This window comes from Festucalex cinctus, chromosome 11 (assembly GCF_051991245.1).
Source record: "Festucalex cinctus isolate MCC-2025b chromosome 11, RoL_Fcin_1.0, whole genome shotgun sequence".
Lineage (NCBI taxonomy): Eukaryota > Metazoa > Chordata > Actinopteri > Syngnathiformes > Syngnathidae > Festucalex > Festucalex cinctus.
Window position 1 is genome coordinate 23571924 of NC_135421.1, and position 16344 is coordinate 23588267.

Consider the following 16344-nt stretch of genomic DNA (forward strand, 5'->3'; position numbering starts at 1 on the left):
ACATACGTGTCAGTCGCCTTATCTTTTTCCTAAAAGAAGAAGGGGGGGGGAAGACAATGGAAAAATGTAAGGGGAGTAGCCTACATTTCAGCAGACACTAGAACAAAACAAACCATGAAAATCAACGCCACAAACTCCAATTTATTTTTTTGGAAACGTTTTATTCATATGGACATGACACAAGAAGAGAACAACTTAATCAGATTGTTTACAAATCATCATATATTGCAAAATTCTAACAGTATGGGGTTACTTGACTGAAATTAAATCCGCTACTATTAAAGCTTCACGCCATTCTTCAAACGAGTTCACTTGATCCAACAACTTCGTGACCATGCAAGTAATCATTTTTCATTCACTACTTCCCACAGTGAAGCTATAAGTTATAAGATGCCACATTAACATGTCAGACTCAAAGATTCACATTGAAATGACACAAACCACTTTTACAGAGAGTGTGAGTGCATATGATATACCATACATATCAGTGCCTTAAATTTCATGGTTCAAAAATAGTATATATTTCTTTTTTAAAAAGACATAATCCAGATTTTTGTGATTTTTTTTTTATACAGAACTGGTAGTTTTCACTAGCTTATACAAGGACACTTATGGCCAAAAAAGGGGGGGGGGAACACATAGTGCTGCTCTTTTAGTTCATGAAACTCAAACTGCATTTTTAATTTGCTTGAATTTAAATGTCTATAAACAATTCAAGTGTATTTGTTATCATTTTTAGCAAGTATAAGAATTATTCATCTCCATTGTGCTTAAAAGTGTCTTACGAAGGCCATTTACAACCACCAAATTTCAAGCAGATTTTAGTGACATATTTCTTCCATGGGTGTGGGGAGAGCATACAGTAAAAGCTATCAAGTTGTCCAATCCACTGCATTAAATTACAAGAACAATCTAAATTCACCTCATCCTGTCATTGTCACATTTACAGAAATGAATTCCTCTGAAATCATGATTACATCATCCTTTATATACAAAATCTCATAAGGAAAATGATTTGTCAAATCTAATGAATGTTGAGGGAAAAAAAAAAAAAGTATGCCCCTAAAAACAAATAGTCTTACACAAGCCATCTCTCTAGCAACACAGCTATAAGGGTACTCAGAACAAACAAAAAAAAGAAAAAAAAAAAGTACAATGTATTTACAGGATATACACGTATAAAAGGGAATGTTAAAGGAAAAATACATTATCTGATGATTATTATTGGTGCCGCCTGTCCCTGATTGTCAATGGAACTTAACATGATGGCATAAAAAGGTCAGTGTTTAACACAATAGCACCTTAAGCATCACTTTGCAACCCCTCAACAACCATTCAGAGGAAAAGTCACTCAACCATTTGATTTAAAATCGTACGGTTTCAGCTAAGTCTGGTCTTCATTAGACGTCCGTATGATGATTCTGTACTTATATACTTTGCCTAATATATAACTTCAACAAAAAAGGGGTTTCCATCAAATGGTTGTTTCCCCACACAGAATAATAGTTTCACTTTCAAATATTTCATGATGGTTGACAAACACATAATTTGAACAACAGGATTTTGGACACTATGATATAAAGTACTACATTCTTTTTGTAGTGAAAAATGTGCAAATTGTGCAGAAGTCAAGCACAATCCTTTTAAGTCATTTCACTACACATTACTTCTACGAAGTGTGGGCAACCACATGACATCGAATTTGTGTGGTAGTAAGGGACTTCTGTATTCAGTTTGATACGTAATTGGCAATGACAAAATGAAACGTATGGATGGTCTATTTTATGTTTTCACGTGAAAATTCAACCTGTCAATAGAAAAATGCAACAAGATTCCAGATTGGACGCCTAAATCCTTCAATCAAATGTCAAATGTTTTCCCATTCAGTCGCACACCATGACGCATGCATTTCAGGCAAAGTGTTGACATAAAGAATCATTTACAGTATTATAGCAATGGTGTCATCTCAGGAGGCAACTAGTGAGCAGTTGTACAGCTGGATTTATTTAAAAAAAAAAAAAAAAGTTTTATCTTCACTGTTTCATCAATGATCAACTAGGGGAGGTAGCAAACAGCAAAAACCAAGACTGCTTTTAAGTGTGTGCAAGCAAAAGTGACAAAAACATAAATATGTATACCAATATGGCATAATTTTTCATTCTTATATTATGTTGACCACCTAATCTCTTAATGCAAATCCAAATATTTTTCAAGGGGAATTGCCAATTTTTTTTTTCAAAATTTACCTCTGTAAGAAAGAGCTCAACTACATTAAAATGTAAAAAAAAAAAAAAAAGTTTTTTTCACCAAAATACATAATTGCAATGAGATGTGCTTTGGCAAAGCAGGTGAAATGGGATAAAGTGCTGCAGAAATTATTAACGTCGGAATCGCACCGCACTTCTCTTCAACCAAAGGTTTCACTTGATGAAACATCTGGGGAGGAGTTCAATTGGGTCCTGGTCTCAGTGACTCGAACTAAAGGGAACTCTGAAAAGTCTGCGCCGTGCCCCCGTAGACTTACTTGTCCATTGGCGCCTGTAAACTGCGAAGAGGACGAACCCGATCTGGAGGTCTGGAAGTGAGACTTGAAGTTTGGATCGAAGGTGCTAATCTGAAACGTCTGCATCATCGCTTGGGAGGAGTCCGACTTTTTGGGAGGTGACGCCTGTTCCAGGAAGTCCTCGTCAGAGGGGGACACCGTTGAAGGGGGCGTGGTCTCATCGCCCGAAAATGAAAACGAGTGCTGGGAGTCCCCGACCAGTAGTCCGAAGTGAGGTTTCTCGATGGGGGATCTCAACGGGGAGCCGGTCTCCGATTTGAACCGACTCGGGGACGGAAACTGTTTCTCGGTGGAGAACAGCGGCTGCCCCGCCAAGGTCGGGTTTTCCGTGACCAAGCTGAGGCTCTGGCTCGTCAGGTAGCTGTCGTTCTGGCTGGTCCTCTCCAACGCTTGCTGGAGAAATTTGGAATATTCCTGCAGGAGGCTGGCCTTCTCCGTCGACGGCTGAGCGCTGGCGGCGCCGAGGCTCTCCGCGGGGCTGCTGTCCGAAACGTCCGAGGAGTTAATGGAGATGCTCGAGGTGACCTCCGCGTCGGCCACGCTGAAGGAGATCTCTGACTGGCCGTTAGCTTTGTTGGAGTAGTGGTCCAACAGAGTCTGAAGGACCTCGTCCGGCAACACGTTCCTGTCGTGAATGGCCTTCATCTCGGCGGGAGGTTCCAGGATGGTGGCCGGGAACGTTTCGTCGACGACCGCCGAGACCGCCGTTTGCGTAACGGTCGGCTGAGAGGAGACGCCGCCCGCACTCAGGCCGTAATCGCGACTGTTGTTGGCCGCTTGAAGGTAGCGTTTCTTCTTGAGGAACTGCATGGCGTCGTCGTAGTTTGTGCTGCTGGCCGCGGGCTTGGTCGGAGTTTCCGCCGATTCCGTGTTGCTCACTTCGTCTAAAAGGCTTTGCTTGTCCACGATTTCAAAGGTGTAATGTGTGACTTTGTTGTTGTCCTCAAACGACGACAGGGTGGCCAGGCAAGGAGCGTGTTCGCCCGATTGTTTCAATCTCCTCTTGGACACTTTCTTCAGGACTAGTTTCGGGGTCGCTGCCTGCCCTGGTGGCGAGTCTTCATCTCGGTGTTGGCTGGTGGTTTCTTCTGGAAGCTCCATCGAGTATTCCCCAATCACATACTCGTGTTTGACTTTGGAGGGCACGGCAAAGAGAGGCAGGCCGTCACTTTTATTCTCTTCCTCTTTCACTTCAGTTTCTTTCACAGCGGTAGTGAGATCCTCGGCTTGGCCCGTAGCGGACGAGCAGGAGCTGTCAGATTTGTCCGCACACTTTTGTCGCTTCTTCTTGGGTAATGCGCACTCTTTGGTGAGAAAGGGGCTTAAGGCATCCGCTTCATGCAGTGCTCCACTTTTACTGGCAGCCTTGTTGCTCTTTCGCTCTCGGTTTTCGTGGCACATTCTTCTGTGTTTTAAAACACGGTCAGTTCTGGAGAAATACTGTGGATGACCCAAAAAAAAAAAAAGAAATAAAATAAAAAATTATTATATTGTTTATATTGTGGCTTACAATATTCAAAGGAGGTCATTATTATTATACTGCGTAACAATTAAAAAAAACAAAAACAAAAAAAAACGCACTGACTCCAATTGGTCTTTTTTTTCTTTTTTCTCTTTTTTTTTTTCTTAACTCATTTGCTACCAAACATATAAATATGTTTAATATTTTAATATTTAATATTTTAAATATTACCATGCTCCCAAAGATGTATTTATCCGTGTTTTTTGTTTTTGTTTTGTAATTTTATGCTAGAGCATACAGAAAGCTTTGCTGCATCCTCATACCTGAAGAGGATAGTTGAAGCAATTGTAGTTTTTACAAAAAACAGCCAGCAGGTGGCAGCAGAGTATAAGAGATCACCCAGGGCCATGTTACAACAAGCTGTTTTCCCCACTGTTTTCAACATATTTGGGAATAATGATGAAACTTAGCTATATTATGTTAATTGTTGCAAAACGGAAACAGACAGAAATATATATTTTTTTCCTGATGAAGGAAGAGACTCTAATCTTAATTTTGGTAGGTTCCATGTTTTTATAGCAATAAAACACAATATTCTGTGGGCCTTGCAAAATCAGTCAAAATCCATTAAAACAGCCCGGAGCGAAGGGGGCTGCTTCAGTGAAAATGGCTGGGAGAGTGATTAATTTTACAATATTTTTCTTTTGAACTCCCATCATCATGGGACGGGTGACGTGGGACATTATTCGTGGGGTGCCGCGAGGAATTATCCAATTACATACAATTGGTCTGATTTATTTTTATTTTTTTAACATCTTTGTTCAACTAGGTATGCCAGGGATGTTAACGGGATAAACAATTAAATGTAGGCGCAATTAATCTATGCTTTCACCTGTTGAAAATCACACAGTATATTGAGACAAGAAAATGTAATAAGTTTTCTTGATGACATTTTTGTTTGCTGCTGTCCCATGATATGTTTTACACTTAACTTAAAGGTTGGGAAACAACGAATAAAGCTTAGGGGAAGTCAGCCCAATTTTGCTTCATAACTCATATTCCACAAATGTAATCGTAATCAGAATGTCATGTTTAGACTAGTGTGGTCACATAACATATTATTATTCTCAAAGTAATCTGATTCTTAACCCCTTTTGTCCCAAATTCTCATCATACGTTACACCACCACAATGAAAGGAGCCACAAAAGTAACCTGGTGACAGTAGTCGCACTGGTAGGGCTTCTCCCCACTGTGTGTCCGTTTGTGTCTCTCCATGTGATACTTCTGGATGAACTTCATACCGCACTCATCGCAGCGGAAAGGCTTCTCACCTGAATATTAGGGAAAAAAATAGACTCAAAACATACGCCATCACCCGCTTGGGTCAAAAAATGCCAAAGAAAGATCTTTGGATAGGAACACTCACCGGTGTGGATTTTCTCATGCCTCTGGAGAAGGTATTTCTGAATGAAGCGCATGTCACACTGGCTGCACTGAAATGGTTTCTCACCTTTCATTTGAGGAAAACAATAAAAGAGTTGATTTAAAATATTTCTTTTAGACACACTATAATTCAGTTTGTTTTTTTTTTGTACATGTTCACATTTTTTTTAGATACCTGTGTGAATGAAGACATGCCTCTGGAGATGGTAGTTGGTTCTGAATGCTGCATTGCAGTGAATACAAACATGGCACTTGGGGCTTTGTATGCCAAACGAACCGTCTTCATTAATGCTTAAAATCTGTAACCGCAAAATAAATCAGACAATACATCAATGGCCTTTGCCATATAAACGTACTTGGCTAATAGATAGTGGTTACTTTTCTGCCTCATTGCTACCTTTGCTGGTGAACGCTGTTTTCTTTTCTTCTTTTTGGGACATACTATCAGGTCCTTGACTCCTTTTTTGTCCTTCTTCATCTGGAGTGGCTGCTCAGTCAGTTTTAATTCTTGCTTAATGCTCAGCTGTTACAGAAGCAGTACAGACAGCAAGGACATTCCTATCATGACGTTGCCTGACAAGCGAACGAGTGCTCATGAACAATTCAGAGAAGCAATGGCAAATGGGTTCATTCAAGCCCCTGCAGGAGCTGCGGTTAACATTGCTAATATTTTGGTTAACATATGCGCAGTATACACGCATTCTCCCGGATTTTGTCGTGTAATTTAGGAGATGGGAGTCACATGAGGATAAATATGAATATTTTTAGATACTGGGAATGGCTGTTAGGAAAGCATTGCAGCTGGAGGACATGTGGGCTCACAAGCCTCAAAAGTGTTTATTTAGATAATGTTCTAAATTTTAAATTTACAGAGAACTTGGTGCAGTCTCAGCATGCGAATTTAAAGTGTTTCAAGTCCAAATAATCAAGCATAACAGAAATAACCAAATGGTTTGTTAGATAGAAGTTTCTTTTGAAAGGGTGCTACAACCTTGTGCACATGCAGTTTATACCTGACCATAATGTGAAAATGTGGCTCATGAAATGTAGTTTTCACACTTCTGTCATAACAAATCCGCACTAGACTAGTAGCCGGCACAACTTTCAAATATTTTCAAGCGTTACGCAAGCAACTAAATTCATGAGGGTGGTTTAAATAAGACCGACAGTGGCTCATTCAGATACTGTGAATCACACAATGTTTTTTGTGCACACTTCTGCACATCATTGATACATTTCCCGACACTATTAACTGACATGAACTCACAGGCAAGCAGGGCAATTTATGGGTGAGCTTCAGGGGGAAGTGCACCCCCACCTCAGCTCCTCCCTCTTCGTCACCTCCTCCACTGTTCTTGGACATCTCCTGCATCATCAGCTGCTCGGGAGGTACCAGGTCGTGAGTCACCAGCGAGCTGACGGTCAAGTTCTCATCTTCATCCTCGTCGTCGTCATCCTCTGCCAACAAGGGGTGGTCTGCTAGGGATCGCTCTCCGAGCGTCATCACCAGCCCGACTCTCCCTCCGCCGTCTATCCCGCCGCTGCTGCACTTGAACAGCATGCCCTCCAACTTGTCCTCAGTGTTCATCTTACATAGAGTAGCTATGGACTCTGTGGGAACAAGAGACATGAGGTAACAGCGTGCAGCAATGAAAGTCAAATATTTGCACTTCAGATTACAATGTCAATGCATCCAGCCATTTTCTATAGCACTTGTCCTCATTCGGGTCACTTTGTGAGCCGTCTCCTATTCCAGCCAAGTTTGGGTGAAAGCAAATGTGCAAAACCCAGATTCAAACTCGAAAATTCTAAACTGTGCGGCAGATGTTCCGACCTCGGCAACTGTCGTTATTTTATAGTAAACTTTTTCCGACAAGAGAGTTACACCACGCATCCATCCATCCGTGTCGTGTAGACCCTCAAATATAAACTTGTGTAACATGTCAACGATTTGCGTGTAATCTCACCAGAATACCATAACAAGAACTACTTCATATCACTAAAATAGTATTATTTTCTTGCTATTCATCATGCGACGACACATTACATAAGTTATGCAAACATGGGCTTATGACTGAAATAAAACATTGAGTATTCCATGCAAGTGGGTAATTACAAGTTTCAAGAAGCGCTGACAACACAAGTTGGTCAGACACTTAGTAATTTCAACATTCCGCTTGTTTTGACGTTTCTAAAACGAGACACAAGCAATGCTAACTTGCGAGCCATCAATCTTAAACAGTTCGCGTTTGCTAAGTTCTAAGTTAGCTCATTGGGACTCTTCTTAAGCGTTTGACAATATTGCCGCGAGGAAAGGCTGACCCGGGTGACAGAATGGCAACCAGCTACTTGTTTGCATGTGTGCTTCCAGTCTCTGTGTAGTTCATGTAAAGTGGGTTAGGATGAACAGGTTGGCTTAGATGGCTAGTTAGCTATGCTTGTCAACACCGTACTTCAACATTTATAACAGCGCTGCGGAAACACTGAGTGAACTTTAAAAATTAAAGTGATGTCACGATTGAAAATAAGAACAAAATTGGTTTATTTTAAATGATTCAGTCTTATGTGGCGCTAACATAAACAGCAAAAATCCATAAATATTTAAATATAAAATCTAAGATGGTGTTCCTATAAAGTAAATCGCGACTACACATTTATTTTGAAGGGTGTGCCCGGAAAACGCTCACTGATGTTGACGCGAATAGCCAGGCCTGCTTCAGGGGAGTTGGCTAGCTGCTAGCACGTTACAGATGGTTTAATGTCAACGGTGCTTAAATTCATTGGCGTCATTTCTCTTCACGTGCAACGATCAACCGCTGAAATTAGCTTATTTGTAACGCACGATGAACAACATCCGCTCGCAATATTGGCAACATCTGTCAAGAGGTGCGCTTCACCGAAGCACTAGCAGCACCTTACGTTACCCAGCGCACTTCGCTCAATAGGCCCCATATACAGTATTCGATTGGTAAAACTCGATAACTAGCTAGATCGCTGAAGCTCACACGGTAAGGCAAATATCAGTTGGCACGGAAAATGATATTCAAACTCTCTTCTTACCTGCAACTCGCGCTTTAAGCCCGCTTAGCTGTCATGATTGCCTTGCAAGACTACAGTGTACTCAGTGTGCGGAATAATCAAATAGCTCACGTTTCAGGAACACCTGAAAATATGGATTTGTCGCCACCGGGTGGTTAGAATGTGTTAGTGTGCTGAGCAAAATGATCCGATCCTAATTACTGCTGAACACTTCTACTTTCTCACTGATTCGCTTGGGCAGTAAGATACTGTATATGGTATTGGTATACTCTGTTTATATGCAATAGCAAAGACTTTGTGACATTTATTATCCATGCTAATGAGACATGAATACAGTATATCCATTTGACTTGTGTTGGAAGATGATGAGTGGTTCTCAAACTTTTTACACCAAGCACCAACTTAAAAAAAACAACAACAAAAAACTTATTTATACAACTGTCTACCATCATAATAACTAACAACAACAACAAATTGTAGCTGACCAAAGCATTAATCGAAATGATGCAGACCTTTTAATTCCAAAATTATTTTTGGAAGCCACTAGTATGAATAGTAAATCTGCACTTAATGTGCACGTACTGTAAATAATGATTCAATTAAAACGTATTGCACATAAATACAATAGTTACTTAAATGTTGAACAACTTAAAACAAGATTCAATGCAAATATATTGCAGTGTTTAAAAGTTAAATACAATTGAACTTAATGTAAACAAATATACTGTGGATGTAAAAAAAAAAAAAAACTTTACATGCTGTGTGAATAGCTATAATTTTCATTCCACTATGTTTAATTGTATTGCATGTTTTTTTTTCGTTTGTTTTTTTAATTCAGTGATTCTTATGTGTACCACTAGAGAGAGCCTGAACACCACCAGTGGTCCTTAGACCACACTTTGAGAATAACTTAATTTTTCTGGTTTTATATTTGCAACCTGTTGCATACAGTATAACTGAAAGGTAAAGAAAGGTGTTATAAAGGTTAAAGCCGCTTAGGAGATACGTACAGTAATATTTTTACAGATTGCTGTGTCACATGCTCAAAACGAAGGCGCTGATTGGACGAGGAGGAGACCTGCCTGAAATCGATTGCTGTTCCTTAAAGTACCCGGATGTCTGTCACAGATCACTTGAATCTGAATGAACTGAAAGTGAAAATATACTGTATATAGTTTTAATGACGATCAAATCTAGCTTCAGAGAAAATGAATTACATTTCAAAATTTCAAGTTTATGGGACTGGAGTTCCAAACTAATACATTCAAATTGTACAATTCAGGATCAGTTTTTCAAATGTAATGGTTCAAATTAATCAATACAAATTCAACGTATGTAGGCTACTGTAGCCTCATACAAATTCAGTTTTTCAATGCAAATATTCTAATTAGCTAATTAAATTAAAATATAAATGATATGACAATCCTGCATTGCACCGTACGTTTTTCACTAATATTTTGACCCTTCTGACAGGTAACCAAAATGTTTTAGGAAAACAGTTTGGTGCAATGCAGTTCAACACAATTTCTACAACCACAACATGACACGTCTTGTCACTGCAAAAGTGAACATTATTAAGTGAATGCATGTTTTTGTTTTGTTTTGACATCTCTGAATCAATGCAGGTGTACCTAATGTTGCGGCTTACGTGCTTCTGGCGCACACACGCGCCACTTGGAATCCTAATCAACCTGTTTGCAGCCTCTTGCAGCAAGCTTGGCGCGCACACGAGCACTTCTCCATCTCCTTGTGTGGAGAACTAACTTATCGCTCGGATCTAAGCCCCCCCATCTGGTGCTCGCAGGCAGCCTCTCTTCCCGGGCTGTGATTGTGACCTGTCACCGCGCTCCGCGTCTCGTCTCGTGTCTGCCCACCGACGAGTGGAAGCGGGGACAGACAGCCCACCCACTCATCACTCACCAGCAACACCCCCCTCCCCTCCCCCTCCTCCTCCTTGTGCCGCCTTTAGTGAGGGGAAGCCCCAACCACGCTTGACTCGCTGAGTGGATCTCCTGCGTCGTGCGTGCGCGCGCGTGTAGCCCGGGGCTCCGTCCTCCTCAACAGTTGCCACCGGAGAGGAGGAGGAGGAGGAGGAGGAGTGGGAGAGACAGCAGACTGAGGACGGAAGGGACGCGGAGAGCCACGCAGCTCCTGCCCCGGCTTCTGCTCCTGACATGCAGTCGCTCATCTCTCCGGTGACCAAGGCCATCCTAGTCGCGCTCTTCATCTTCGCCATACTCCTCATCCTCTACGTGATCCTCTGGTACATTTGCAGGGACGTGGACTGCGACCACGGCATCTGAGGATTCCTTTATTTCAAGCCCCCCCCCCCCCCCCCCCCCCCCCTCCAAAAAGAGAAGAATAAGGAGGAGGGGATTTCGCAAATGGAGGAGCCCGGGGTCACGCTGTAAGTGTTGTTGTTTTTTCTCAATTCTTGTTTTTAAGTTACGTGTCAATGTGTGTGCGCACTGTGCATACCCCCCCCCCCCCATCCTATACTAAATGACCCCCCCCCCCCAACTTAAGCGCAACACCTAATCAATAATTAGCCAGGGTGCAGATTCTCGTCAATATAGTGGAAGAGGTGTCATCAAGATGCACGTCAAGGCGGGCTTAGGTCGTGCAATGACCGCCAGTGACATTGCGGTATAGGAAGCACGCGAGTCTCTTAAGGTCAGGAACCAGCGATGTTTACCTCGCTTTGACAATAATGTACAGCCCACCAGCCCCCCCTACTCGCCTCCCCCTTTTTGGCTGCAGCATTAGTTCATGCTCAGTTCATCTTGGTCTGCAGATGAGGTTTCCACATTGGCAATTTAGTCCTATTTAATTGGATTATCTCTCTTTGGTTTGGATTATTTCTTACAATATATCTCCAACTCCATATCATGAATATTCAATGAAGTCCTTTTAACATCAGGAAGGCTTGTTTCCATCTAGTCAACCTGCTGCACAATTATGTTCTCTCTCACATCCAAATGTCCACCACGTTTAATGGAGGACGTTTCCATGTTACAACCACATCGGACCCCAGTGCCAGCACGCATGCTGTCACATGACCCATAAAGCTATTAAATATGGAGGGGGGGGGGGGGGGGGGGAGATGATTGTCATTCTCACATCTCGCTCCAGAGAGCCCTCAAATCGGAATAGTCTGCACATTTGCATATATTCCAAAGTGGAGGGCGCGAAGGACACGTCAAGGACATGCCGCTTCACGAACAGGAGGCTTCACATGCGGTTACAAATTGCGAGTTCATTTTCACATGTCGTCGCTTTGTGCCTCCTGCACGAGATATGACATACACGCGGATGAAAAGATGGCAAAGTGATAGAAGCTGCCTGCAGTTTTGACACCTGTCTGTGCGTCGACTCATCACTATTCCCTCCCCTTTAAACAGCCTGGAGGCAATAAACAGCAGAGCAGCTCACAAATAAAGTGAGAGTTGAATATTTGAAACCTTGGCGCCCCAGTGGGATATTTTAAAATCCACGACAAGCCCGAGTGCAGCCTTCTTAAATTGTTTAGTGTGAAAGGGGAGAGGGATTCGCCCTCTTCAAACAGACCACAAAATGACTGCTGTCAGTCACGAGTGGAGACACAACTAACCTGTGGTATCTTTCAACTCTCTTTCATATTATAGATTCTGCCAGTCCATGTGTATAATGACATAAAGAGACAGCAAGGACAAGGAGGTGTGTGACAACAGTCTGTCTGTTTTGAGCACTGACCCGCTTTGTCTTTGTTGCTGTTATAGGCTGCGGAGCAACGAACATTAGGGTTGAAAATAAACTACACAGTGTGTGTGTGTGTGTGTGTGCATGTGTGTGTGTGTGTCAGCATAGGAGGGACTTTAACACTGCCATGCTCCAGAATGACAGATGAAAAAAAAAAAAAAGTAGCAGGAAAGCTGGGAGACAGGCCTGAAAGTGTGTGTATTGTGTTAAAATAACAATGCACTGTTGTGTGTTTTTGTTGTGTGTGTCTGAAAGTGCATATGTGATTTCCTTATTTTTAGAGGTTATCAATATCCAACTATTTTTTTGATTCCGATAAAACCGTCAGAAAATTTCAACATTCATACACCTTGATAGAGCCGAGTTCAATCGGGATTGAAGGGCATGAAATATGTAAGATTGAAGGTGAATTATTAAAGATCCAGGAAGTTGCTATTCTGGCCAGCAAAAATGCGTGTCTTTTAAATAAAGGCCACTGATTTAGTCCTGCCAGTTCAATATTAAGATGGCCTTCACAGGGGTAGACATGATTGTTTCTTATCAACAAATGTCATTTGTCACAAGTGTGACACAAAGACATTTAGATACTTGCAAAAGTCTTGGGCCACTTTTGGTGTCCGTTATATTTTCTGCATCTTATACGATTATTGTGGGAAAGCGCACACATGTTATTCGGATTTTTACTCTCCTCACTTTTTTTGCCGAAAAACAACTCCCACATAAGACTTCCCGATTTACAACGTTCAAAAATTCACGCATTCCAGGGTACATATATCGTCTGATTCCACGTTACTTAAAAATACTCGCACAATTTGACGTTAAATATCAACTTTTCCCCATTCATTTTCAATGGGACTGACATTGAACTTTTTCTAAGTCCCACTTTCCACGCCCACTTCCATACATACAACTGATCATCATTACCAGCTCTGTGATACTGCTGTTCTTTTTATTCATTTATCTTTCAACTTCATTTAAAACTGTAATTTTCACATAATTTATCTTTCAATTTACTTCAGAAGCATTCAGCTATTGGCATTCAGCTTTCAGCATTCCCACACAGTTTCTCCAGAAATTGGACTTAGTCTAGTTATTATTATTTATTTATTTTTTATTTTTTTATTTTTTATTTTTTATGGGTTGAACAAGATTCTGCCAGGTTCCAAACACCTCTCAACTACTGTACTGTGTGCAACAAGTGGTTAAACGATATGATTTATTTTTATGTTTTTAATTAGTCATTTTGATCAGCCATTTTGCCCACTGAATCATGTTGCTAAGTTGAAGGTCCACCATGTGCTCATCAAAAGCTAACGCTAGTCGCAAATGTTCACCCTGTTATTGTTAACCCTGCCACCAAACTCACATATTTTGCAACAAGCTCAGATATTTTGTTGTGTGCATGTACATTTACTGCGTAAATGCGTTATATAAAATCTAAACAAAGTGGGGAAGCTTGACCACGATGCATTTAACAGTGTATCATAGACTTAATGCAAGGAATATGAAGCTCAATGGGAATGGGGAAGTCTCAAATGCACCTTCTGGCGATACTGACTCAAATACTGATACAGGATTACTCACAAAGGATGAAAACTAATTCTCACATTACATTGTAGAGACATGGCCCAAGGAAGAATCCATTATTTTTTCTGTGTGGATCTGGATAATGGTGCAGACTGCAGACACAGAAGTTTTTTTTGTTTTTTTTTTCCCACCATTAAAGTGACTATGGTCAATCAGTCAGTCATCAATGGAACACTGACCCCAGAATCATATTCTATGAACCAGGAAGTAAACAAACAAACAAACAAAAACATAAATAGATTTATCATTTTTTTCCAGTTGTTTTGTTTTATTTTATTTTTCATCAGTGTAATATTTGTAGTTAGTTAGTTAGTTAGTTCAAAACAAATGACAAATCTTTCATTTTGTTGCGTAGGTTCACTTGAGACATAAAGAGTTGATCGTAGTTAATCCACAATGATTGCTTGGTCAGGAATGGTATACTGAATAACAGCATTAACCTAATAATACAATGTGTAGTTGTCATACTGAATCAATAGCTGTCAGCAGTGTAATTCTCTTGTAGTACTAAAATAGACACCAAATTCGCAGTTGGAAAAAAAATAAAAATAAACCTTGAGTAGAACCAACACTAGGTTTTGGAATAGTCGAACGTGCGTTCGTGCACAACTCGCTAATGCAGATTTGTTATTTTTTTTGTACGAAAAACTTGCAATGTGGCGGGGTGGTCACCATTTTTTAACAAGTTAAAAAAATAAAAAAATAGTGGACGTATGTGCTGCTTTCAAGATGCCCTTTTTCTTTTATTGCTGAGTTCCTTATACCCCAATATTAGATTTGGCAGAGGCATCTTTTGTTGAAATACAGTTTTAATTCTTTAATAATAATAATAATAATAATAATAATAAAATACAAAATACAAGTTTCCTCCTGTAAACTTCATTAAGCACATAATTTGTACATGTATTTTAGGCAAGCTGTAAAATGTCTGAAGTCCTTTTGTTTATGTTTAACAAATTTAAAACATCACAAATCATGCTGTTTCTACTAAGTCTCAAATGTTCTCCAATTTCGATACTGTAAATGTGTAGAATCGTATGCAGAGAAACATTTCTTAGGAGGAGCAATATGGCGGCCTCGCAACTTCAAGAGTATTGGCCTATCGGCTATCCAGTCATATATTCAGTTTAGTGATTTGATCAAACAGTAAAAAAAATAAATAAAAAAAAATGCTCTTGCCTTTCTACTTTCATGCTTAGTGGCGTTAAAAACAAACTGATCACTCTGTCTTTAACAGCCGGCGAGGCCCCCTCAGATGTCCCGACGTCACAAATATGTCATCACCCTCAACTCAAATTGGCTCTCAGGAAGATAGTTGTCCTAAAGCACGCACACCTCAAAGTCATAAAAATAGATTGCCAGTGACTCAGCCGTTACGTAAAGTCCATCTCTGATAGGGCCACTTCGGGAGCTTTATGTCAGTTTAGCTGGATGCCACTGGAGCTGAGGTGACACATGTCTTCTGTGTCCGAGCTTCAACACACACAGAAGACACATGAGAGCTTCTTTCCTCCTTCCTTCACGTTTCACTTTCCAGTGTACATTCCCAAGCGCACGCTTCCCAATGGACTAACATGTGATACACTCAGCATGATAGAATCCCTCCAGGCTAAACCGCTACATTATTAGCATTTTAGAGCTCACTGAGAGGGAAACACCACTTCACATATAAATCACATCCGACGCCCCCTCCGGCCAGGTAGCCAGTTCAATCCATACTGGCAAACATGCACCCAGCACTCTAATCTACAGGCAGAGTGTGTGTGAACTTGTTTTGAAACATTACGCACACAAATCTATCGCTTCTTTTAAACGGACAATGACGCATACTCTCATTATATCATCGACATTGACTTCCTGTGGGAACACTTTAAGCCGTCTTATAATGAGACATCGTAATCATCTTCCATGCAAATGTATTTCCTGTCTTATTTAGTTTTTTTTTAATTAATTTAAATATTATTTCTGAGGCTTTCCTACCCCGAATTGGGGAACACTTATTAATCACACAGGGATTTGAGAAGACTCACATTTAGCCTGATAGGACACACTAGTTTGACATTTTAACTCTGATATGAATGTCGACGCAGATGTGTGTGATCGTTTTTGTGTGTGTTACATTAGAGTGGAAACTTGGTTAACATCCAACCCTAAATTTTAAAAGAAAAATAACCCTGGTTCACCAACCATCCTGGCATAGCCACCGAAGGCTCAGTTGTGCTTTTTCTCATGCCACGTGTCACACATTGCACACCAACTGCTAGCAATAGTGTTATTGGCAAGCGCAAATGTATTAAGCCCTCCCTTTTCACACTGCACTCAGTGTGAAGGAGTCGCGTGGCATCGCAAAATGACGGAAAATTTGGAAGTGCTGACTTAGCAGCCTACCACATAGTACAACTGAGATTTGGCTGTCAAGAAATACAAAAAAAGAATTTAAAAATAAAATAAAAATAAATAAAATTGCTAATTTCAAGACCAAGGATGAGGACACAAGCAGCAGAGAACAAA

General features: G+C 40.7%; 1 protein-coding gene across 4 annotated transcripts in view; it reads right to left on the reverse strand.

The window, feature by feature from the left end:
* Window positions 1-150: 150 nt before the first annotated feature.
* The window catches only part of znf148 (zinc finger protein 148), a 21853-nt gene continuing 5659 nt past the window's right edge, over window positions 151-16344 (reverse strand). The window contains exons 1-7 of one of the 4 annotated variants that reach the window (XM_077536266.1): window positions 9519-10444; window positions 6737-7080; window positions 5867-5992; window positions 5645-5768; window positions 5453-5536; window positions 5239-5357; window positions 151-4003 (exon numbers count right to left, since the gene is read on the reverse strand). In XM_077536266.1, coding sequence (XP_077392392.1) covers window positions 2408-4003; window positions 5239-5357; window positions 5453-5536; window positions 5645-5768; window positions 5867-5992; window positions 6737-7057 — 2370 coding nt within the window. In that variant the 5' untranslated portion in view covers window positions 7058-7080; window positions 9519-10444 and the 3' untranslated portion in view covers window positions 151-2407. Of the gene's footprint in view, window positions 4004-5238; window positions 5358-5452; window positions 5537-5644; window positions 5769-5866; window positions 5993-6736; window positions 7081-7791; window positions 8187-8529; window positions 8626-9518; window positions 10445-16344 lie in introns of those variants that run through there. The other 3 variants (XM_077536265.1, XM_077536262.1, XM_077536264.1) reach the window with 3 other exon arrangements.